The 26,182-nt window shown below is 44.6% G+C and overlaps 1 protein-coding gene across 4 annotated transcripts in view; it reads left to right on the top strand.

Moving 5' to 3' along the window:
* The window catches only part of LOC126235753 (serpin B8-like), a 125,017-nt gene that overhangs the window by 19,189 nt on the left and 79,646 nt on the right, over nucleotides 1–26,182 (top strand). For all 4 annotated transcript variants that reach the window (XM_049944545.1, XM_049944549.1, XM_049944548.1 and 1 more), the window contains exons 2-4: nucleotides 5,762–5,861; nucleotides 6,019–6,198; nucleotides 16,843–17,050. In XM_049944545.1, coding sequence (XP_049800502.1) covers nucleotides 5,784–5,861; nucleotides 6,019–6,198; nucleotides 16,843–17,050 — 466 coding nt within the window. In that variant the 5' untranslated portion in view covers nucleotides 5,762–5,783. The remainder of the gene's footprint in view (nucleotides 1–5,761; nucleotides 5,862–6,018; nucleotides 6,199–16,842; nucleotides 17,051–26,182) is intronic.

Here is a 26,182-nt window from a genome sequence, read left to right as displayed (position 1 = left end):
AGCATGGTACTACATGTTAGGATTTCTTCCCGTTGTTATCACATATTCAGTTTGAGAAGAATGACTGCTTAAATGTCCCTGTACATGCTGTAATAAGTCTTTTTCTTCTCAGGCTCTACGGGAGGATATCTCCAGATTCTTAATTTCATATGTCTTCCTCTTCTTTTTCCTGGCCTTTATTTGTCTGACGAGAGGGTCAGCACGTTAATTCTCGGATTTAGCAATGTCAGTGGTGGAGGCTGGCCCAACGTCCTTCGTATCGCTAACCCTTTCCCCTTCAGGACGGAATTGGTGTACCTCAATTGTCTGCGTCTAGTGTTATCCCACCTGAAAGTGTGCGAACATTTTTTCTGAACGTCTCAAATCGTATAACTGAGGCTGAACGTGTATACTTACGTAGTCGGATGTGGGAAACCGCCTAAAAACCACATCCAGGCTGGCCAGCACACCGCTCCTCGTCGTTAATCTGCAGGTTGTTTGCTGATGATGCTACGGTGTGCGGGAAGCTGTCGTAATTGTGTGAGTGTAGGAGGATACAAGATGACTTATACAAAATTTCTAGTTGGTGTTCCAAATGTAGAAAAATATAAATTAATATGGATAAGCAGGGAAAACAAAGCCATAATGTTCGGATACAGCATTCGTTTGACAGAATAACGTCGTTTAAATGTTTGAGAGTAAGGTTACAAAGGGATATGAAATGGAACGACCATTTGAGGATAGTGGTATGGAAGGCAAATGGTCGACTTCGGTTTATTAGGTGAATTTTAGGAAAGTGTGGTTTATCTGCAATGGAGACTGCATACAAGTCGCTAGAACGATCTGTGCTCTGGTGTTACGAGAATGTTCGAGATCCATACCAGGTAAGATTGCCCGCATCTCGTGGTCGTGCGGTAGCGTTCTCGCTTCCCACGCCCGGGTTCCCGGGTTCGATTCCCGGCGGGGTCAGGAATTTTCTCTGCCTCGTGATGGCTGGGTGTTGTGTGATGTCCTTAGGTTAGTTATGTTTAAGTAGTTCTAAGTTCTAGGGGACTGATGACCATAGCTGTTAAGTCCCATAGTGCTCAGAGCCATTTGAACCATTTTGAACCAGGTAAGATTAAAGGAAAACATCGAAGCGATTCAGAGGCGGGCTGCTAGATTTGGTACCAGTAGGTTCGAACAACACGCAAGTGTTACGGAGATGCTTCGGGAAGTCAAGTGGGAATCCCTGGAGGGAAGGCTGCGTTCTTTCCGAGGAACACTACTGAGAACATTTAGAGAATCGGCTTTCAAAGCTGTCTGCAGCAAGATTCTACTGCCACCAACGTACGTTTCACTTAAGGATTCCGAAGATAAGAGAAATTAGGCCCTGTTCAGAAGAATATTGACAGTTGTTTCATCCTCGCTCTGTTTGCGAGTGGAAGAGGAAAGGAAATGACTAGTCGTGGTACAGAGCAGCCTCTGCCACGCATTGTACGGTGCTTGGCCGAAAGCTGGTGTAGTTTTAAGCAATTGACGCGGTTGGAAACCCGAGAACATTTTATGCCATATCGATGATGTTTCGTTGATTGGTTCGCACGCTGACACTTGTTGATGGCCCATCACTGAAATCTGCAGCAATTTTCGGAATGGTTGCACTTCTGTCACATTGAACGATTCTCTTCAGTCGGCTTTCGTCCCGTTCTTGCAAGATCTTTCCCCAGCCGTAGCAATCTCGGAGATTTAATGTTTTACAGGATTTCTGATATACACGGTACAATCGTGAAATGGTCGTACGGGAAAATCCCCACTTCATCGCTACCTCGGAGATGCTGTGTCCCATCGCTTGTACGCCGATTATAACACAACGTTCACTCACTATAAATCTTGATAACCTGCCATTGTAGCAGCAGTGACCGACCTAACAACTCCTCCTTTTTTTAATTTTTTTTAGTGATGCGGTGCAAAACAGCATCACCGGTCTTTCGCGGTCTAACTGGTGGGGCAGTAAATTTAGCCACAGGACAGTGAGCTGCGTCACTGCAATACACATTGGAGGTGTGGCAGTGGAACTTGAAGTCCCGTAACACCCTCCAACGGTGACAGTACTCATCAGTCACGCATAAAAACTTAGTCCGACAAGGGCAGGTAGGGTGGGAAAATAGTGGACGTAGAAAGGGGCACTAGTCCCACCAAAGGAGGCATTCGTGGTGGGCGTGGCAAGCCTATCGTTAGCCTATGTCGATGCCAGCGGCGTGGAAGTGTCGTCCCAACGTGGCGTAACCCATGGACAGTGTCCCGCAGGGCATCCACCTTATCATACAGCCACCGCGCGTTGTTGCGTATGGCCGTCTTGAGGGGGACGATATCCGCTTCCTCATGGAGAGTCACGATTCTCTTGAGTGGCAGGGCGTGCAGGCTCCACGGGCGAACCTTGTCCTGCAGGCGCTGCAACGTCCTCATCTTGGTAATACTAAATGATGCCCCTTGCAGTGCAACCATACGTGAGGGCAGACAAGAGAATTAATTGCTCGGCAGGTGCGGAGCTTGGTATGCAGGCTAAGTCCCCAAATGCGGAAGAGGGGGTACAAAGCCCTGGTCAGCATTTGCCCCTTGTTGGTGACATACTCTGCATGACAGTGGAGTAGTAACTTGTGATCCATCTGGACCCATTGACAGGTGGTCGTCCGGGACCATGGCACCTGCATGCCCGCAATCGAAAATTGTGGTGGAGGACTGGGCGCCATTTGGTGAAATACACTGCCGTAGTTTTGGCGGCACTGAGGGCTATTTTGTTTGTCCGGGACCAGGTGACTGTGGCGTCCACCTGTCGCTGGAGGCGGGCGACGACGGCGTCAGTGATACGGCCAATGGTATATAGTGTTGTGCCGTCAGCAGCTCCGCCAGGCACTTCTTGTCTTACGAGGGCAGTTCAATAAGTAATGCAACACATTTTTTTTCTGAAACAGGGGTTGTTTTATTCAGCATTGAAATACACCAGGTTATTCCCCAATCTTTTAGCTACACAACACTATTTTTCAACGTAATCTCCATTCAATGCTACGGCCTTACGCCACCTTGAAATGAGGGCATGTATGCCTGCACGGTACCATTCCACTGGTCGATGTGGGAGCCAACGTCGTACTGCATCAATAACTTCTTCATCATCCGCGTAGTGCGTCCCACGGATTGCGTCCTTCATTGGGCCAAACATATGGAAATCCGACGGTGCGAGATCGGGGCTGTAGGGTGCATGAGGAAGAACAGTCCACTGAAGTTTTGTGAGCTCCTCTCGGGTGCGAAGACTTGTGTGAGGGCTTGCGTTGTCATGAAGAAGGAGAAGTTCGTTCAGATTTTTCTGCCTACGAACACGCTGAAGTCGTTTCTTCAATTTCTGAAGAGTAGCACAATACACTTCAGAGTTGATCGTTTGACCATGGGGAAGGACATCGAACAGAATAACCCCTTCAGCGTCCCAGAAGACTGTAACCATGACTTTACCGGCTGAGGGTATGGCTTTAAACTTTTTCTTGGTAGGGGAGTGGGTGTGACGCCACTCCATTGATTGCCGTTTTGTTTCAGGTTTGAAGTGATGAACCCATGTTTCATCGCCTGTAAGAATCTTTGACAAGAAATTGTCACCCTCAGCCACATGACGAGCAAGCAATTCCGCACAGATGGTTCTCCTTTGCTCTTTATGGTGTTCGGTTAGACAACGAGGGACCCAGCGGGAACAAACCTTTGAATATCCCAACTGGTGAACAATTGTGACAGCACTACTAACAGAGATGTCAAGTTGAGCACTGAGTTGTTTGATGGTGATCCGTCGATCATCTCGAACGAGTGTGTTCGCACGCTCCGCCATTGCAGGAGTCACAGCTGTGCACGGCCGGCCCGCACGCGGGAGATCAGACAGTCTTGCTTGACCTTGCGGCGATGATGACACACGCTTTGCCCAACGACTCACCGTGCTTTTGTCCACTGCCAGATCACTGTAGACATTCTGCAAGCGCCTATGAATATCTGAGATGCCCTGGTTTTCCGCCAAAAGAAACTCGATCACTGCCCATTGTTTGCAACGCACATCCGTTACAGACGCCATTTTAACAGCTCCGTACAGCGCTGCCACCTGTCGGAAGTCAATGAAACTATACGAGACGAAGCGGGAATGTTTGAAAATATTCCACAAGAAATTTCCGGTTTTTTCAACCAAAATTGGCCGAGAAAAAAAATGTGTTGCATTACTTATTGAACTGCCCTCGTATATACACATTGCCGACCGCAGCGCCGTATTCTGCCTGTTTACATATCTCTACATTTGAATGCGCATGCCTGTACCAGTTACTTTGGCGCTTCAGTGTACATCAGAGATGTCCCACTGAAGAAGACTGATGACTCAAAGATATTCTCCTAAAAGGTAGCCAATAGGGTGATAACATCAGCATGCGGCTTTGAGAGAACAGATTAACGTTTAACTGCGTCAAAACACAAAACAAACCGCATGAAATTTTTACTCTACAGCGGAATGTGCATTGATATGAAACTGGCAGACGAGGTAGTGGCGGAAGTAGAGCTGTAAGGACGAGTCCCTGTGTTGTAGTTGGTAGCTCAGTCGCTAGAGCGTGTGTCCGTGAAAGGCAAAGATCGGGAGTTCGAGTCTTGGTCCCACACATGGTTTTAGTCTGCCCGGAAGTTTCACAACAGAAACAGTTCCTTACGCGAATCTCTTGCAAAGGCTAAATGTTTTTACCCCAAAATAGTTAATAAGTGAAGTCGACCATTTTTAACTCCTAGGTGGAAAACTTTCTTGGTAGTATCACGTTCAAGATCTGGTACATAAACTGAATGTTGCTGTGTTCACTTTGAGAGTTATCTCCACTGTCTCTGACACAGAAATTGTGTTATTCACTTTTCTTACTTCTAGTTTATGATCTCATATGATGTCATACTTTGCGCCAACTCCGTGCACTCACCATGAATATCCTAAGCTCAGAAAACGTGGTCAGATTGACCTGCGGTATCAGTTCGCGAACATCGTGTTGGCCGTTGTTCATGTGTCTCGGAATTCCAACTCTGCCGTTCCGGTACATATGTTGCATTCCAGATCATGTAAGAAACGTTTCTTACGTGATCTGGGGTTGCATGATGGGATTTGTTGTTGTCAGCACTGACTCATCCAGGAGAAACTGGAACTTCCATTCACCAGATGGAAAAACGATATGCACTTGAATAGCACTTCCTTAAGCACAGAACAGAAAGGTGAGCTCTATTTAGCACGTTTCATTTTAACAGTCTTTCAGCAAACTGAAAGAACTGCATGGCAAACCCCAAGTATTCAGATCCACATTGGAGAGTTTCCTTGTTGCATAGTCCTTGTATTCTGTTCTGGAGTTCTTCACATTAGTTCATAACTTATCTCTGTAATGTGTTATTTATTCGTGTTCTGCCAGACAATTTCCTAATCATCGTTCTGTAAACCGTGTACTGACTCGTGCGATGAGCAAGTATCTTTCGCTCGCATGGTCCCTGCGAGATTGAAAACTAAATAAATAAATAAAATTTAAAGAGATATGATTAGCTGTATTCTGTTAGCAATTGAATATCTCTAGAAGTTTCGTGACTGTTTCAGTTTAAAGTACATAATGATTTGTTATTAACTTGGATATACAACACATTGTTATTGAACTTTTTAGTGAACTTCCACATATTTACCGGCGGCACCTGAAAGGCCTTGTAAAGCAACTGTATCTTCCACACAAGTCACTCATTGCAGCCCTTTTCTTTTCTCTTTTCTCTTTAGGTGGCTGTAATTTTACGGCGCCATGGGAGACGCTAACGCCGTAGCTGCTATCGATGCAGTATCCCATTCAAACATCAACTTCACTGTGGATTTGTACAAGGTTAGTACAAATTTTAAAGATACTGCTCGCCAGATACAGAAGCAATGTAGATCACTACGCATCGTCTATTCACGTGCAAGAGATCCTGGGCATATGGACCATAACTCAGCAACAACGTTAATGCCGCATTTTTACTTAGATGTCCGTTTGATTTCAGGTGCTGGCGAACGAACCGGGGAATCTGTTTTTCTCGCCCTTGAGCATTCAAGTAGTTCTCGCTCTGGTGTATTTCGGAGCAAAGGGCGACACAGCAGACGAACTGGAGCGAGGTTTGCACCTTCCCCGCGACAAACAGCTCACAGACAATGGAATTAATGCCCTTATGCATCAGCTAAGTGTGAGTACAAAGTACCAGTCTAAGTTGTTTACAAATTAGATCTGTGAAAACTGATAATTGCTTGTTTTGGTACAATGGCACTTTTTGCAGTCATGAAAGATCATGTATTATTATTATTATTATTATTATACAAATTTGGCCGTTAAAGACCGTGAAAACAGTTATTTCTTGCGCTTCTGGGAAGTCTTCTTTCTCTCAGTCCACACTTCTTTCATTCTTGCGCTGAAGGCGGCTTTTCTCTCTTCAGACCATTTAGTTCCACAAGTCTTCTTAATTTTCACACCGAAACCCGCGAATGAATTCAGTTTTTTTCTAAAAAGGTTTCTGTTAAATATTGTTTCCTGATCTATGTCCATTTCTTTTAGATCTCTTTCTGTGTTGATAAACCATAAATTTTTATTTTTTAGATTTGCGATGTACGAAAATATTTGTTTTGTAAGCCTATTCGGGTTCATCCTCATGATGTGAGCATAAAAGGAGCATCTTCTTTTTCTAATTTCGTCTGTAATTTTGCTGCACTTCGTATACACTTCTTTGTTGCTTTTTAGTCTGTATACAGGCTTGCCTTGATCATCTGTTATTTTCCTGTGTCCAAGAATTGTCCTCACAATTCTTCTTTCACGATTTTCTATCTGTTCTGCGTATGTAAAATTTGCCAGTGTTTCTGATGCATATAGTATCTGCGGTCTAATGACAGTCTGGTAGTGTCTGAGTTTAATGTTTTTGGATATACATTTTTTTGAATACATTTGTCTGCAGTAGTGAGTTGCTGTGTCTAGTTTTTGTATTCTAGCCCTGCAGGCTGGATGACCTTTTGCCACAGGCTGAATTAGTTCACCAAGATATTTAAAATGTTTAGATACCTGTATTTTCCCGTATTTCGTAGTTATTTTCTTTGGTGGATTTTTGATATTTGTAATGATTTCTGTCTTTTCAAATGAAATTTGCAAGCCTGCTTTTTCAGCAGTTTCTTTAAGTAATTCTATTTGTTTTATTGTGTCTTTTTGTGTGTAAGCTAAACAGGCGAGATCGTCAGCGAAGGCAAAACAGTTGGTTTCAATGGCTTTGTAGCACTTCCCTCCAATTTGGACTTCCTCAACTCCATGTTTTTGCGTGAGTTTTCTCCATTCTGCTATGACTTTATCCAGAACACAGTTGAAGAGTACCGGGGACAGCGCATCTCCTTGTGTGACGCCGGTTTTGACCCCGAAATGCCGTGAAATTTCTCCTTGGAATTTTACTTTTGATGTTGTATTTGTTAATGTTTGTTTGATTATGGTGATTGTTGTTTCATCTATTTCATATTCTCGAAGTGTTTTGATGAGTGTGTCCCTATCGATTGAGTCATAAGCTTTTTTGAAATCAATGAATGTTATGAAATATTTCTTGCTCCTTGTAGATAAATAGTTCATTGTTGTTTTGAGGTTAAAAATTTGTTCGGCGCAGGATCTTCCTGGTCTGAAGCCAACTTGATATTCTCCAAGTTTTCCCTCTATAATTGGTGATACACGATTGAGCAGGGCTTTTGATAGAATTTTGTATGGGACTGGGAGAAGCGATATTCCACGATAGTTGTTAACATCCCTTTTGTCACCTTTTTTAAACAAAGGGTGAATTAGGGCAGTTTTCCAGTGACTTGGGATTTTCTTGGTTTCCCATACTTGTTCAAGTTCTTTGTGTAGTGCTGCTACTGATGTTTCTCCTCCGAGCTTGAGCATTTCTGCTGTAATTGTGTCTTCTCCACATGCTTTCCTGTTTTTGAGATTTTTGATTATGTTTGTGATTTCCTCTCGTGTCGGAGGTATTGAATGTGTTGGTAATGTTTCTGGTTGCGTAAAACTGAGAGTCTGGATGGGTGTTTGGCAGTTTAGGAGTGTCTCAAAATATTCAGCCAGGATTTCACAGTTTTCAGTATTGTTGGTGGCGAGAGTCTTATTATTTCTCATAAGGTTTAGGCAAGGGGACTGGTATCCTCGGAGTTTCTGGTTGAATGTTTTGTACCAAGCTGCCGTGTTGCATTTCTTGAAATTCTCTTCGATTGAGTCCAGTTGTTGTTTTCATATTGTCTCTTGGTGTTGCGAATAGTTTTCGAGGCATTCTTTCTGGCTTGCTTAAATTCATCAAAGTTGTTTTCAGTTTTATGTGAGTTCCACTTTTTCCAGGCTTTAAGTCTTTCATGCAGAACTTCATTACAGTTGCTGTCCCACCACGGGTGTCTCGGTTTGCTCTTTTTTGGAAAGGTTGTTTCTGTTGCCTCAATCAAGTTGTTCTGAAATTCTTGGAGGTTTTGTGAAGGGGAGAATGTCTTTAGTTTTTTCTGAAAATCCTTGAGGTTAGAGTTGGACTTAAGGTTGTAATTTCTCAGGATTGTAAGATCAAAATTTATTTTATTTCAGTTTTTATATTCACCGTTTCTGCTTTTCTGTTTGTTTTGTGGGATCAGTTTAGTTTTTATTTTCGTGAGATAGTGATCGGAGTCGAGGTTTAGAGATGTATTATTATTATTATTGGCTTACTCATTTTTTCACACGGTATTGATATACTTACTGTGTAAAAAGCACTATCACTAAGTTAACTGCTGTATGTTCTCTGAGAAACCAACAACAAACTGATCCTCAGGTGTTCTGCACCAGCGCCTTCTGCAGTTGCCAACACGCAAGGATGCGTTTCTAGGTGCTGTATGCCTGTGATCAGCAATAGCGACTAAAGACCTACGGTGTAAGGAGCCTTAATAGCCCCGCCAGCCACCTAAGTTAGATTTACTCAGACACCATCGTAGACGCGACCTCCCCATCACATGAACTCGGCTGATAGCAACTTGGTTCTAGGCGAGTGGCCGCGACCCAGTCTAGTATAGTACGTCGCATGAGTTGATCTGCATCTACATTTACATGGTTACTCTGCAATTGACAGTAAGCGCCTGGCAGAGCATTCACCTAACCACCTTGTAGTTACTTTTCTATCATCCCACTCTCGAGCTGCACGCAGGAAGAACGAACACTTACATCTTTCCGAACGAGCTCTCATTTCTCATTTTTTATTATGATGATCATTCCTCGCTATGTAGATGAGCGCCGATAAAATATTTTACATTCTGAGGAGAATTTTGGTGATCGAAATTTCATGAGAAGGTCCTGCCGCAGTGAGAAATGCCTTTTCTTTTTTAATGACTGACACCCCAATTCTTGTACCATATCCGTGGAACTCTCTCCCGTATTTCGCGATAATACGAAAGAAGCTGCCCTCCTTTGAACTTTTTTGATGTCCTCTGGTAATCCTGTCTCATTCGGATCCTTCACATCACAGCAATGCTCCAGAAGAGGGCGGACAGGCATAGTGTAAGCAATTTCTTTAGTACATACGTTACATTTTGCAGTGTCCTACAAATAAATCGCATGATCATCTGGTAACTTTACATGACGGTAAATAATACCATTATTTGCAAAAGATCTAAGAGGGCTACTCAGATTGTCTCCTAAATCGTTTATGTAGATCAGGAACAGCGGAGAGCCCATAACATTTCGTTGGGGAACACCACCTAATACTTTTACTCGATGTCATTCCGTTGAGTTATTACGAAATCTGACCTTCCTGTCAGGAAATCAAAAATCCAGCAACATAGCTGAGACGATACTCCATAGGCTCGCAATTTAATTAGAAGTCGCTTGTGAGGAACGGCGTAAAACCCTTCTGGATATCTAAAAGCACGGAAACAATTTGACATCCCCAGTCAATAACACTCATTATTTCGTGAGGAAAGAGCTGGTTGAGTTTCACAAGAATGGTCTTTTTTGTATCCGCGTTGGCTATTCGCCAGTAAATGGTACACAGCAAGGTAGCCCACGGTAATACATTGCAAGGTAACTTCTTTCTGAGGCGATGCATTTAAAAAGAAAATCCTGTTGTAGAAGGGACACATTCTGACAAAGACAATAAAGTCTAATAAGGCGAGTACACCGTTTGTTATATACTTTTACGAGCTTCCAACAGGAGCGAGTTATTTACACGTACCTGTGTAGTTACCAGATTATTCTTGTCATTTCTTGCATGTTCGAGTGCTTACTAATCACAAGCTTTTATTTTAATAACATCGCAGCGTACAGTACTGCCGTTGTTATCGACCCTCGTATCGTATAGGCTTTTATTTGTTTTGGATAGTGTAGCTCAGTGTCGTTTAGACCGTTAGTGAGAGAGTACTTCGAATTCCTGCTGCTAATAAGCCGAGTACACCATTCGTTTGTTCCATATTTTTACGAGCTTCAAACAGGAGCGACTGTAGTAATGGATAGAACTGTGAGTGCTGTGTACAGATGCGAGCTGAGTTGGACATCCTTCGCTCACAGCTAGGCTGTGTTGGCTTCCGTCACACAGCTTGAGGCTGCTGCCAAGGGGCATCACTGTGGGGGATTGGAAGCGGGGATGCTAGGGACATCGAGCACGTCCCACGTGTCCCCCTATCGGTCCATTGCTGTGGCCGCCCCAGGTACTGCCTGCACTGAGGTTGACCCTTCACCTGTGGTTGAGTAGGAGATCATTCCAAAGTCTGGCAGGCAGCGAAAGACTTTCCGAGGGGTCGATCGTAGGGCCTCCCCAGTTCGTTGGACGAACAGGTTTCAGGCGTTATTGTGGCTGCCGATGTCTCTGAGCCGGATGCAGTCATCCACTCTGTTCCAGAGGAAGCTTCTCGGCACACAGAGTCTGGGCATTTACAGAGGGTTGGTTTGCTGACAGTTGGAGCTCCAACGTCAGGCGCGCAATGGGAACATCGCTGTCGAGGAGTGGAAGGAAGCCAGTGTGTACTCCGTTTGCATTCCGGGGGGAGTCATTCCGGATGTGGAAAGGGTGCTTCCGGATGCCATGAAGAGTACAGGGTTCAGCCAACTGCAGGTGGTGGCTCATGTCGGTACCAGTGATGTGTGTCGCTATGAACTGGAGGAAATTCTCTCTGGTTTTGGGCACCTAGCGGAAATGGTAAATATTGCCAGTCTTCCTTGAGAGATTAAGGCGCAGCTCACCATCTGCAGCATCTTCGATAGAACCAACTGTGGTCCTTTGGTGCAGAGCCGAGTGGAGGGTCTGAATCAGAGGCCCAGGCGGTTCCGTGACCGTGTAGGCCGCAGATACCTTGACTTGCGCCATCGGGTGGTGGGTTTCCGGGTTCCGCGTAATAGGTCAGGAGTCCACAACACGCAGGAGGCGGCTACACGGGTAGCGGGGGCTGTGTGGAAGGGACTGGGCGGTTTTTTAGGTTAGGGGGTCTCAGGGAACCACAGAAGGGACGTCCGTCTAAAAGTGGGCAGGTAAAACACAGTAAGGTAGTTGAAGAAACGATTGGTGTTATAGCTGTAAATTGACTAGCTGAGTTGGCAAAGAACCAGAGCTCCAAGCCCTAATAGAAAGCACTGACGCTCAAATAGTTATAGGTACAGAAAGCTGGCTAAATCCGGAAATACGTTCAGCCGAAATTTTTTCGAACGATCTAACAGTGTACAGAAAGGATAGATTAAATACAGTTGGTGGTGGAGTATTTATTGCTGTCAGAAGTAGTTTGCCTTGTAGTGAAATTGAAGTAGGTAGTTCCTGCGAAACAGCATCGGACTAAACTATTAATTGGATCGTTTTGCCGACCCCCTGACTCAGAAGATATAGTTGCTGGATAGTTCAAAGAAAACTTGAGTCTCATTTCAAATTGATACCCCACTCATACAATTGTAGTCGGTGATGACTTCAATCTACCCTCGATATGCTGGAAAAATTATAGCCGGCGGCAGGCATAAAACGTTATCCGAAATTGTACTTAATGCTTTCTCAGAAAATTATTTTAAACAACTAGTTCATGAGGCCACTCGAAGCGTAAATGGTTGCGAAAGCATACTTGACCTCTTAGCAGCAAATAATCCTGGACAAATAATTAGTATCGTGGAGAATACAGGGATTAGCGACCACAAGGCAGTTACTGCTAGGCTGAACGCCGAAGCTAATCTAACCTAATAACACTTACAACCATCAAAAAGAAACGCATTGTATATCTATTTAAAAAAGCTGATAAAAGTGCTCTTAACGCCGTTTTAAGAGACAGTTTTCACTCCTTCCGATCAGATCATGTAAGCGTAGAAAAGTTATGGAATGATTTCAAAGAGACAGTATCGACAGTAATTGAGAGATACGTATCACATAAATTAATAAGTGATGGTACTGATCCCCCATAGTACACAAAACGGGTCAGATCGCTGTTGCAGAAGCAGCGAAATAGCATGCAAAAGGAACGGAAAATAACCAAGACTGGCAAAGTTTTACAGAAGTTCGAAATATAGCGCGTAAATTCAATGCGAGATGCTTTTAATAATTTCCATAACGAAACTGTATCGAAATCTGGCAGAAAACCCAAAGATATTCTGGTCATACGTAAAGCACGCCAGTGGCAAGACGCAATCAGTACCTTCACTGCGCGATAACAACGGTGAAGTCATTGGTGACAGTGCCACTAAAGCAGAGTTATTAAACACGGTTTTCCGAAACTCCTTCACCAAAGAAGAAGTAGATATTCCTGAATTCTATTCAAGAACAACAGCCAAGATGAGAAACATAGAAGTAAATATCCTCGGTGTAACAAAGCAGCTTAAATCACTTAATAAAGGCAAGGCCTTTGGTTCAGATTATGTACCAGTCAGGTTCCTCTCAGAGTATGCTAATAAAATTGCTCCATATTTAGCAATTATATACAACCTGTCGCTCACAGAAAGATCCGTACCTAAAGACTGGAAAATTGCTCAAGTCACACCAATACACAAAAATGGAAGTAGGAGTAATCCGTCGAATTACAGGCCCATATCACTAACGTCGATTTGCAGTAGGGTTTTGGAACATATACTGTATTCGAACATTATGAAGTACCTTGAAGAAAACGATTTATTGACACAGTGAGCAAGGACTGAGAAAATATCGTTATTGTGAAACACAACTAGCTCTTTATACTCATGAAGTAATGAGTGCTATCGACAGGGGATGTCAAATTAATTCCATATTTTTAGATTTCCAGAAGGCTTTCGACACCGTTCCTGACAAGCGTCTTCTAACCAAACTGCATGCCTGTGGAATATCGCCTCAGTTGTGTGACTGGATTCGCGATTTCCTGTCAGAATGGTCACAGTTCGTAGTAATAGACGGAAAGTCATAGAGTAAAACAGGAGTAATGTCCGGCGTTCCCCAAGGAAGTGAGATAGTCCCTCTATTGTTCCTGATCTATATTAACGATATAGGAGACAATCTTAGCAGCCGTCTCAGATTGTTTGCAGATCATGCTGTCATTTACCATCTTGTAAAGTCATCAGATGACCAAAACGAATTGCAAAATGATGTAGATAAGATATCTGAATGGTGCGAAAAGTGGCAAGTGACCCTGAATAAAGAGAAGTGTGCAGTTATTTACATGAGTACTAAAAGAAATCCGCTAAATTTCGATTATGCGATAAGTCACACAAATCTTAAGGCTGTAAATTCAACTAAATACTTAGGGATTACAATTACAAATAACCTAAACTGGAACGATCACATAGACAATATTGTGGGTAGAGCGATCCAAAGACTGCGATTCATTGGCAGAAGACTTAGAAGGTGCAACAGGTCTACTAAAGAGACTGCTTACACCACGCTTGTCCGCCCTATTCTGGAGTATTGGTGTGTGGTGTGGGATCCGCATCAGGTGGGGCTGACGGATGACATCGAAGTTCAAAGAAGGGTGGCTCGTTTTGTATTATCGCGAAATAGGGGAGATAGTGCAACAGACATGGTACGTGAATTGGAGTGGCAATCGTTAAAAGAAAGGCGTTTTTCGTTGCGACGGGATCTTTTCATGAAATTTCAATCACCAGTTTTCCCTGTCGATTGCGAAAACATTCTGTTAGCATCCACCTTCATAGGAAGAAATGATCATCACGATAAAATAAGAGAAATCAGTGCTCGCACGGAAAAATTTAAGCGCTCGTTTTTCCTGCGCGCCGTTCGAGAGTGGAACGGTAGAGAGACAGCTTGAAGGTGGTTCATCGAACCCTCTGCCAGGCACTTTATTGTGAATAGCAGAGTAATCACGTGGATGTAAATGTAGAAAGTTCCCTAAGCTCACTGGCGTTAAAGAAAATACGAGGTCTGAAGAATTGAGTGTGGTCTTGAAAGAATTACAAGTTTGCTGTTATAAGGATTTTGAGGACATAATCAGTCTTACATCTGTTCTCGAACAGTTTTCGAGACCGTTAGCCAAATCAGTTGAAAGCGACCCTGCGCATGTGCGGATGTAACTGCTTTACCTACAAAGTAATTCCAATTTTAATTGCAAATCTTTTTACGTTAAAACTGTCCACGGTGTCTACAGGGTGTTACAAAAAGGTGCAGCCAAACTTTCAGGAAACATTCCTCACACACAAATAAAGAAAAGATGTTATGTGGACATGTGTCCGGAAACGCCTAACTTCCATGTTAGAGCTCATTTTAGTTTCGTCAGTACGTACTGTACTTCCTCGATTCACCGCCAGTTGGCCCAATTGAAGGAAGATAATGTTGACTTCGGTGCTTGTGTTGACATGCGACTCATTGCTCTACAGTACTAGCATCAAGCACATCAGTACGTAGCATCAACAGGTAAGTGTTTATCACGAACGTGGTTTTGCAGTCAGTGCAATGTTTACAAATGCGGAGTTGGCAGACGCCCATTTGATGTATGGATCAGCACGGGGCAATAGCTGTGGCGCGGTACGTTTGTATCGAGACAGATTTCCAGAACGAAGGTGTCCCGACAGGAAGACGTGCGAAGCAATTGATCGGCGTCTTACGGAGCACGGAACATTCCAGCCTATGACTCGCGACTGGGGAAGACCTAGAACGACGACACCTGCAATGGACGAGGCAATTCTTCGTGCAGTTGACGATAACCCTAATGTCAGCGTCATAGAAGTTGCTGCTGTACAAGGTAACGTTGACCACGTCACTGTATGGAGAGTGCTACGGGAGAACCAGTTGTTTCCGTACCATGTACAGCGTGTGCAGGCACTATCAGCAGCTGATTGGCCTCCACGGGTACAGTTCTGCGAATGGTTGATCCAACAATGTGTCAATCCTCATTTCAGTGCAAATGTTCTCTTTACGGATGAGGCTTCATTCCAACGTGATCAAATTGTAAATTTTCACAATCAACATGTGTGGGCTGAGGAGAATCCGCACGCATTTGTGCAATCACGTCATCAACACAGATTTTCTGTGAACGTTTGGGCAGGCATTGTTTGTGATGTCTTGATTGGGCCCCACGTTCTTCCACCTACGCTCAATGGAGCACGTTATCATGATTTCATACGGGATACTCTACTTGTGCTGCTTGAACATGTGCCTTTACAAGTACGACACAACATGTGGTTCATGCGCGATGGAGCTCCTACACATTTCAGTCGAAGTGTTCGTACGCTTCTCAACAACAGATTCGGTGACCGATTGATTGGTAGAGGCGGACCAATTCCATGGCCTCCACGCTCTCCTGACCTCAACCCTCTTGACTTTCATTTATGGGGGCATTTGAAAGCTCTTGTCTACGCAACCCCGGTACCAAATGTAGAGACTCTTCGTGCTCGTATTGTGGACGGCTGTGATACAATACGCCATTCCCCAGGGCTGCATCAGCGCATCAGGCATTTCATGCGACGGAGGGTTGATGGATGTATCCTCGCTAACGGAGGACATTTTGAACATTTCCTGTAACAAAGTGTTTGAAGTCACGCTGGTACGTTCCGTTGCTCTGTGTTTCCATTTCATGATTAATGTGATTAGAAGAGAAGTAATAAAATGAGCTCTAACATGGAAAGTAAGCGTTTCCGGACACATGTCCACATAACATATTTTCTTTCTTTGTGTGTGAGGAATGTTTCCTGAAAGTTTGGCCGCACCTTTTTGTAACACCCTGTATAGTGCTTTCCTCACGTAGAGTTTCCAAGTCTTCATAATGAGCTTGCTAAAGTGCTATAATATTTCGATTGGTATATTTGTGTGAAAGACCTTTTTTCGACTATGAAACTAAATAAGTCACAATTACTTGACTACTTGAGCGTGAAGTTGTCTGCGTCTCTCTATATGCTGGCAGTTTGTGCCGGACAGAAATTATGTTTTCAACGTTATCTCTGCCCTCACGTCGCGCTCAGGCAGCGTCGAAAGAAACGCCTGGTTCTGGGAGGGGGGGAGGGGAGGGGGGAATGAGGCAGCGAGGCTGAGTGCTTTGCACTCGTGCCCGGGAACGGTCTGTGAGACAAAATCTTGGCCGTCCTTGTTTTAAAGCAACCGCGGTTAACAAATGGCAGAATCACAAGTAGCTCACTGTGACAAGCAAAAATAAACCTTGGGCACAGAATGGAAAATGCAGTGAGAAATTTTTCTTTTATTATGCAACGCTTGATTGCTATCATCGACACTGATCTGCTGCTGGTTAGTAACTTATACATAAATGAAGGTCATTACAGATACAGATACCTTGAATACTAACTCCGATCGATGTTATAATAGTAGTCATTGTTTGTATACAGTAATCAGTAGGTCCGAATAAATTCTGGTTATTAAATACTGAGTAACTTTTTTTTTTTTGTAGTTCTAAATTGCAAACTTTTGTTCCAGGAATCTCAAAGTGTGTTACTTGACATAGCGAACAGAATATATCTTCGGACTGGTTCAGAAATCAAGAATGAATTCAAGAAAACTGCTGACAGGTTCCTTGCTGGAGTGGAGCAGATTAACTTTGCCGAATCAGAACAGGCCAGGAAAACAATTAACAACTGGATTGAAAATAAAACTAATGGAAAGATAAAAGATATAATTGAAGAGGGTAATGGAGCTTTTTAAAAATCGTATTTTTATAAATTATTTTACTTTTACTGTTCGCCTATTTAAGTGGAGGTGATAAAGACCTAACAATACCTCTCACCTAGTAAACCGAAAGAAAATGAATCCATTCATTACCCGATGTTTTGTAGTTTCATTACTACATTGTTTCTTGTAGTCGTGTAATGCATTCTAAATGCCTCCTCGTATTCTTGCGATACCAGAAGCTTCTAAAATCAGCTTTGATAAGTGCTGAAATGTTATTACGGGGATTAAATTAAATGTGTTATAGCTCTAAGTATAGCACAAGTGGAATGTACGGCATCAAAATACTATCCTGGAAAGAGACTCTAGCCCAGATCCCAACATATCGAGGCCAGTGTCCTACTGCTACCACTACACACACACACACACACACACACACACACACACACACACACACACACACACACACATATATATATATATATATATATATATATATATATATATATATATATATATATTAATTTCTAGCCATAAAGATCCAGCCCCATCTAGTACTAGTCGCTCAAGTGCACAAATCTCGTTAATACACTCCTGGAAATTGAAATAAGAACACCGTGAATTCATTGTCCCAGGAAGGGGAAACTTTATTGACACATTCCTGGGGTCAGATACATCACATGATCACACTGACAGAACCACAGGCACATAGACACAGGCAACAGAGCATGCACAATGTCGGCACTAGTACAGTGTATATCCACCTTTCGCAGCAATGCAGGCTGCTATTCTCCTATGGAGACGATCGTAGAGATGCTGGATGTAGTCCTGTGGAACGGCTTGCCATGCCATTTCCACCTGGCGCCTCAGTTGGACCAGCGTTCGTGCTGGACGTGCAGACCGCGTGAGACGACGCTTCATCCAGTCCCAAACATGCTCAATGGGGGACAGATCCGGAGATCTTGCTGGCCAGGGTAGTTGACTTACACCTTCTAGAGCACGTTGGGTGGCACGGGATACATGCGGACGTGCATTGTCCTGTTGGAACAGCAAGTTCCCTTGCCGGTCTAGGAATGGTAGAACGATGGGTTCGATGACGGTTTGGATGTACCGTGCACTATTCAGTGTCCCCTCGACGATCACCAGTGGTGTACGGCCAGTGTAGGAGATCGCTCCCCACACCATGATGCCGGGTGTTGGCCCTGTGTGCCTCGGTCGTATGCAGTCCTGATTGTGGCGCTCACCTGCACGGCGCCAAACACGCATACGACCATCATTGGCACCAAGGCAGAAGCGACTCTCATCGCTGAAGACGACACGTCTCCATTCGTCCCTCCATTCACGCCTGTCGCGACACCACTGGAGGCGGGCTGCACGATGTTGGGGCGTGAGCGGAAGACGGCCTAACGGTGTGCGGGACCGTAGCCCAGCTTCATGGAGACGGTTGCGAATGGTCCTCGCCGATACCCCAGGAGCAACAGTGTCCCTAATTTGCTGGAAGTGGCGGTGCGGTCCCCTACGGCACTGCGTAGGATCCTACGGTCTTGGCGTGCATCCGTGCGTCGCTGCGGTCCGGTGCCAGGTCGACGGGCACGTGCACCTTCCGCCGACCACTGGCGACAACATCGATGTACTGTGGAGACCTCACGCCCCACGTGTTGAGCAATTCGGCGGTACGTCCACCCGGCCTCCCGCATGCCCACTATACGCCCTCGCTCAAAGTCCGTCAACTGCACATACGGTTCACGTCCACGCTGTCGCGGCATGCTACCAGTGTTAAAGACTGCGATGGAGCTCCGTATGCCACGGCAAACTGGCTGACACTGACGGCGGCGGTGCACAAATGCTGCGCAGCCTGCGCCATTCGACGGCCAACACCGCGGTTCCTGGTGTGTCCGCTGTGCCGTGCGTGTGATCATTGCTTGTACAGCCCTCTCGCAGTGTCCGGAGCAAGTATGGTGGGTCAGACACACCGGTGTCAATGTGTTCTTTTTTCCATTTCCAGGAGTGTATAATTGCGCCGGCCGGAGTGGAAGTGCGGTTCTAGGCGCTACAGTCTGGAACCGCGTGACCGCTACGGTCGCAGGTTCGAATCCTGCCTCGGGCATGGATGTGTGTGATGTCCTTAGGTTAGTTAGGTGTAAGTAGTTCTAAGTTCTAGGGGACTGATGACCACAGCAGTTAAGTCCCATAGTGCTCAGAGCCATTTTTAATATAATTGCTGTGGAGTCGTTTCTTTGTCGAGGGTTGCAGGTCTAAGTATTCATTTGATGTTTCAGATTATACTGAGCAATAAAAAACAGACAACAAATTTGTCTATTTGCTCGGCTTTCAGTATGATTTTTTGGAGTGTTGTGCCAAGTGCCATCTGAAGCTGTCCGGTCCAAACGACTTAACTAAATAAAAACTGTGGTAGCTTTTTGTTTAAGTGTAGGCGTATGACGTCAGTCTTGTGCCGTGTACCGAGCCTTACGTCAGAGGCACGAACTCTCTTTTGAACCAAATTATCATTTGTATAATTTCTAGTCACGCTGAAGACCAAATTTCGATGTGAGTTCTTTTCACATTAAAATCGTGTTTACAATACACTGACGGAAAAAAGTGCATCACCAAGAAGGAATGGTGTGAAATAAACGGAAGTTGGTAGATGTGTTTCTACACCTGAAAGATGACGTCCATTCAAAGTTCGCTAGTACCGCCATTATGAGGGTGAAAATCAGGTTTGTTTTAAACACGCGCTGTGAAGGTCCTGAACGTTAGTTACCCTTGAGATTGAACGTAGTGAATTAATGTTAGTTAATAATGACTTTAAAATGACGAAGAAACAATAAGCAACACCTCACTGAGTTTGTACGAGATTGTGTACTTCCAACATTCTGCGTGGTGTCTGTTTGTTCTAAGTCGTGTCTCCCTGCGACTTTCGCGCAACGACGCTCTGAGCGTGTTTTTTAGGGAATTGACTAGTTTGAACCTGGGACCTGTTGCTGGTAAGGAGACGCCAGACCACACATGGCATGTAGAGTTCAGAAGAGTTCAGTGAGACTAGCGATGATATAATCAAATACTTAATGATTTCAGCGTCAGCTGCACTGCACTCCCTGTAAAAGAATCTTAATACTAACTAAATTTAGTGAAAGGGGTTCAAGGCTTTCCTATTTTAGTTAGCTGGTAAAATAAAGTCGAAAAAGTAGTTAAGTTTAGCATTGGAATTTTTATTCTACTCACAAAACATTGTTTATAAATTGCACTATTGATAAAAGGAAATATTTTAATACAGGATGATAAAAACCAACGGCGTTCAACAAAAATATGAACGAATATTCCCTGAATGGGTTTCCAAGTTCTACAATGGATCGAAGGATGACCTATGCCATATGACATCTATAATCTAGATTTAAGTTAACTTTCATAAAAGAGAAAACCATCAACATGGTCTACAGTGACCCTCATTTATCTTTAATTACTGATCTAACTTGTCGTAAATTACAGTGGCTGATGTGGCTTCTCAATAATTATATAACAGAAAAATCATCGTGTTTCAGATTTTAACTTCTAGTAACAAATGTGAATACCACAAAGTTTAATTGACGATCGACACTAGTATTATGTAAAAAGGGGATGTAACAGATGAGACTTCTGCAGTTCTGAGTGAAGCCTTATGGCGGCACCGCGTGCGTTCATTACCTTGTCGGTGTTTAGGCAGCGTCAGGGGACGGCGGGCGGCGCAGCTCCACACACCTCGCCATCTCGGAAGCAATTCCCTCCACATTCTCCTAACTACAATTTACCGAAGTTGGTTTAAAAAAAGCTATCTGGCTGTGTTTTCAACTGACCAATCAGGGTCTCAATGTTAACCTTAAGCTCTGCCTACAAAAGTTCTGTCTATCCAATGAGAAACGTTATACTTTTCACGGTGGCACAATGTTTTCAACGTTTGCAACGTAACAGAGACGCGTATAGTCTCACGCTAAAATTTCAGCTGGTGTGGTCCTTTTATTGTTATCATAAGATCTATACTGTTCTTCTGGAGGGCTCTATCTTTAAACATGGGCTGGGGGGTGGTCCTGGCGGTCGGCTGGCGACATGGGTGTCCGTCCCTTATCGTAGGGCCTCCTAGCCTACACGACTCTGCTCTCAGCTTCTCGTTTCTTCCCTCGGAACTGCTTCTGTTTCACGGTGGGAAGGTATGACATGCATTTAGGCGCTCTTGTGTTAATCTGTGGTATTCAATTTGCTCACTTGTTGATCGTATTACTTTGGTTACTTTAATGTCAGGGTTTATTCGGAGCTATGTGACATACTGCCGGGTGTGCTATCGTGTCAGGGTTTTCATGAAAGGTGCTGGATTGGCCTGACACCTTACATACTAGATATATGAGAAGCTTGATGTTCCTTCTGCGACACTGCAGAAAGACTTTGCACTAATGTAGCCACTATACGTAACTACTGGCAGCAATAGTATGTACGGTCGCTAGAAGGCCGATCTCCAGACAATCACGTGGCACTACCGAGAGGAAAGATCATCGTATCCAGCGTATGGCTCTGGCGAATGGTAATGCACCTGCAGCAGCAATTTGAGCACCAACTGGCACCACAGTAACACAACGAACTGTTACTAATCGGTTACTTCAAGGACAGCTCTAAGCCAGACACCTTATAGCATGCATTCCACTGATGCCAAACCACCGCCATTTGTGACTTCTGTGGTGTCAAGCGAGAGCTCATTGGAAGTCAGGGTGCAGGATTGTTGTGTTTTCTGATGAAAGCTGGTTCTACCTCGGTGCCACTGATGGCCGTGTGTTAGTTAGAAGGAGACCAGTTGAGGACTCTGCAACCAACCTGTCTGCATGCTAGACACACTGAAAATACACCTGGAGTTACGGTCTGGGGTGCGATTTCGTATGACAACAGGAGTCCTCTCGTAAATATCCCACGCACTCTGACTGCAACTGTGTACTTCAGTCTGACCTGTCGTGCTGCTATTCATGAACAGCATTCCGGGGGATGTTTTCCAACTTACTGCTGCAGTGACCCAACATTTTCTACACACTATGAACATATTACACTGCTGGCCATTAAAATTGCTACACCACGAAGATGACGTGCTACAGACGCGAAATTTAACCGACAGGAAGAAGATGCTCTGATATGCAAATGATTAGCTTCACACAGGATTCACACAGGGTTGGCGCCGGTGGCGACACCTACAACGTGCTGACATGAGGAAAGTTTCCAACCGATTTCTCATACACAAACAGCAGTTGACCGGCGTTGCCTGGTGAAATGTTGTTGTGATGCCTCGTGTAAGGAGGAGAAATGCGTACCATCACGTTTCCGACTTTGATAAACGTCGGATTGTAGCCTATCGCGATTGCGATTTATCGTATCGCAACAGAGCTGCTCGCGTTGGTCGAGATCCAATGACTGTTAGCAGAATATGGAATCGGTGGGTTCGGGAGAGTAATAAGGAACGCCGTGCTGGATCCCAACGGCCTCCAATCACTAGCAGTCGAGATGACAGGCATCTTATCCGCATGGCTGTAACGGATCGTGCAGCCACGTCTCGATCCGTGAGTCAACAGATGAGGACGTTTGCAAGACAACAGCAATCAGCACGAACAGTTCGACGACGTTTGCAGCAGCATGGACTATCAGCTCGGAGACCATGGCTGCGGTTACCCTCGACGCTGCATCACAGACAGGAGCGCCTGCTATGGTGTACTCAACGACGAACCTGGACGAACGAATGGTAAAATGTCGTTTTTCGGATGAGTCCAGGTTCTGTTTACAGCATCATAATGGTCGCATCCGTGTTTGGCGACATCGCGGTGAACGCAGATTGGAAGCGTGTATTCGTCATCGCCATACTGACGTATCACCTGGCGGATGGTATGGGGTGCATTTGGTTGCACATCTTGGTCACCTCTTTTTCGCATTGACGGCATTTTGAACAGTGGACGTTACATTTCAGACGTGTAACCTCCTGTGGCTCTACCCTTCATTCGATCCCTGTGAAACTCTACATCTCAGCAGGACAATGCACGACCGCATGTTGCAGGTCCTGTACGGGCCTTTCGACTGCTACCCTGGCCAGCACGTTCTCCAGATCTCTCACCAATTTAAAACGTCTGGTCAATGGCGTCCGAGCAACTGGCTGGTCACAATACGCCAGTCACTACTCTTGATGAACTGTGGTATCGCGTTGAAGCTGCATGGGCAGCTGTACCTGTACACGCCATCCAAGCTCTGTTTGACTCAATGCCCAGGCGAATCAAGGCCGTTATTAATCTGGGTACTGATTTTTCAGTATCTATGCACCCAAATTGCGTGAAAATGTAATCACATGTCAGTTCTAGTATAATATATTTGTCCAATGAATACCCGTTTATCATCTGCATTTCTTCTTGGTGTAGCAAAATTAATGGCCTGTAGTGTACCTTGGCTTGCTCCAATCGGGCATGTATGGGAAATCATTTGACATTCCAGTGTCATCCACAAACAGCATTAACGATCCCCGTATTGACGGAGTAAGTGAATGTGCAACAGCCATGAAACTCCAATCCACAATCTGAAATCTGGCACCTGTACGAAACAATGTACGAGGGTAAGTCAATTATTATCCGCAATTTAGTTATATTTTTGTTTATTTTGGTAGTACTGTCGTTTTATGTCGATGACGCATGCTTTGTTTATTTCTTGTTATATCTTTGCAATTTTCAATCTGCTAGGTTAGTTTCGTTATCGCTGTCGTGCTGTTAATCATGGTTGCTCCGCTGTCTATTTGCACCAAAGAAGAGCAACGTTTAGTGATACGTTTTTTGTGGTCGGAATGCATATCAGGGGCCGAAATTGATCGAAGACTTTCGGTACAGTACGGGAACAGTGTTTTGCCACAACGGAATGTCTGCGAATGGATTGAAAAATTCCGAAATGGTCGCACAAGTGTTGCGCACGATGAAGGAGCCGGACGACCGTTTACCGCCACAAATGAAGTAACCATTGAGCAGTCACGTGAAATGTTTCTCTTAGACGATTAACTATTGACGAAGTGGCACATCGTCTGCAAATTAGTCACGGTTCTGCCTACGAAATCATCTACAACAGACTTGGGTTTCATAAAGTTTGTGCAAGATGGGTTCCAAAACAACTCACACGGTTGCATAAACAAACGCGCTTGGACATCTGCAAAAAATACGAGGGCGGTTCAGAAAGTAACCTCCGATTGGTCACAGTGCGGGTTGTGGGGGGAGTAGCGACGCCATCTGTGCGTTCACGCACTCAACAGGTCAGTCGGCATCAAGCCGTGGTCGAGTGAACGTCGTACCTGCGCTAGTTTAGTTTTTGTGGCAGTTTGAAATGTGTGCTGCAATAGAAAACCCCGCCAAATGTGAAGTGCGTGCTGTCATAAGGTTTTTTACAGCCAAAGGATATTCTGCAGCAGCTATTCATCGTGAGCTTTGTGCCGTGTACAGACCAAGAGTTATGAGTGAAGGAGTTGTCCGTGAATGGGTACGTTTATTTAAAAGTGGACGAGAAAACGGTCATGATGAAGAGAGGAGTGGTAGACCATCATTGGTGACTGACGAACTCGTTCAGACAGTTGATGCAAAAGTTCGTGAAAATCGACGTTTCTCAATGTCGGAGTTGTCTACTGGTTTTCCACAGATTTCTAAGACTCTCTTGTACGAGATAGTGACAGCAAGATTGGGTTACCGTAAGTTCTGTGCACGATGGGTGCCCAAAATTCTTACCGACCACCACAAAACTCAAAGAATGGCCTCTGCATTAGACTTTCTGTCACGTTATGAGGACGAAGGAGAACCATTGTTAAACAGAATCGTGACCGGTGACGAAACCTGGATTAAGTACGTGAACCCTGAGACAAAAGAACAATCAAAGATGTGGGCACATTCAAATTCGCCTACCAAACCAAGAAAAGCCTCGCAAGATTTTTCTGCCAGAAAACTGATGGCAACGGTGTTTTGGGATGCCAAAGGGGTGTTGTTGGTTGAATTCATGGAACGTGGTACGACCATTAATCAAGACGTGTACTGTGAAACAATAAAAAAGTTACGACGGGCTATACAGAACAAACGCCGTGGTATGCTGACTTCCGGTATCGTTTTTTTGCACGATAACGCCCGTCCTCACTCTGCTCGCAGAACAACGGCCCTTCTTGAGTCCTTCAAGTGGGACGTTATGAACCATCCACCATACAGCCCAGACCTGGCGCCAAGTGATTATCACCTCTTCATGCATTTGAAGAAATGGCTCGGGTCACAGCGGTTTGATGACGACGAAGAGCTCAAAGATGCGGTCACAGGCTGGCTCCAGGCACAAGCGGGTGATTTTTATGCAGAAGGAATTACAAAGCTTGTGAAGAGATACGATAAGTGCCTCAATCGCTATGGAGACTATGTAGAAAAATAGTGCAAAGATGTAGTTGTAAGATGTATATATTAAAATATTTTTATTTAACTTGGTGTATTTTTTTAAATCAACCGGAGGTTACTTTCTGAACGGCCCTCGTATTTGGCTCGCTATGGTAACGGAGGGAACAACTTCTTAGATAGGATCATTACTGGTGACGAAACGTGGATCCATCATTACGAGCCGGAGAGTAAACGGCAGAGTATGGAATGGAATCAGGCAAATTCCCCATGCAAGATAAAGTTCAAGACCCAACCGTCCACAGGAAAACTGATGCTTACGGTTTTTTGGGACGCACAAGGTCCAGTACTGGAACATTATAGGGAAAGGGGCACAACAATGTACAGTGCACGTTACGTGAGATGCTTACTGCCAGGCTAAAGACTCTAGTTTAACGCAAACGCCGAGGATTGCTGTCAAAAGGTGTTGTGCTGTTGCACGTCAATGCCTGTCCGCATACCGCTGCCCACACTGCTGAAACGCTCCAGAAACTCGTACTGGATCATCCTCCATATAGTCCCGATCTTGCCGCTTCTGACTATCACTCGTTGGGTCCACTGAAACAGGCATTAAGGGGTCGTCGATTTGCCTCGGACGAAGCAGTGAAAGATGTGGTGCATTCGTGGCTCGCAGCTCAACCGAGAATCTTCTTTTAAGAGGGCATCAGGAAGCTTGTACAACGATGGACCAAATGCGTTGAAACACAAGGAGACCATGTCGA

The sequence above is a fragment of the Schistocerca nitens genome, chromosome 2, assembly GCF_023898315.1.
Source record: "Schistocerca nitens isolate TAMUIC-IGC-003100 chromosome 2, iqSchNite1.1, whole genome shotgun sequence".
In the NCBI taxonomy this organism is placed as follows: Eukaryota; Metazoa; Arthropoda; class Insecta; order Orthoptera; family Acrididae; genus Schistocerca; species Schistocerca nitens.
This window is presented reverse-complemented; position numbering and strand designations above follow the sequence as displayed.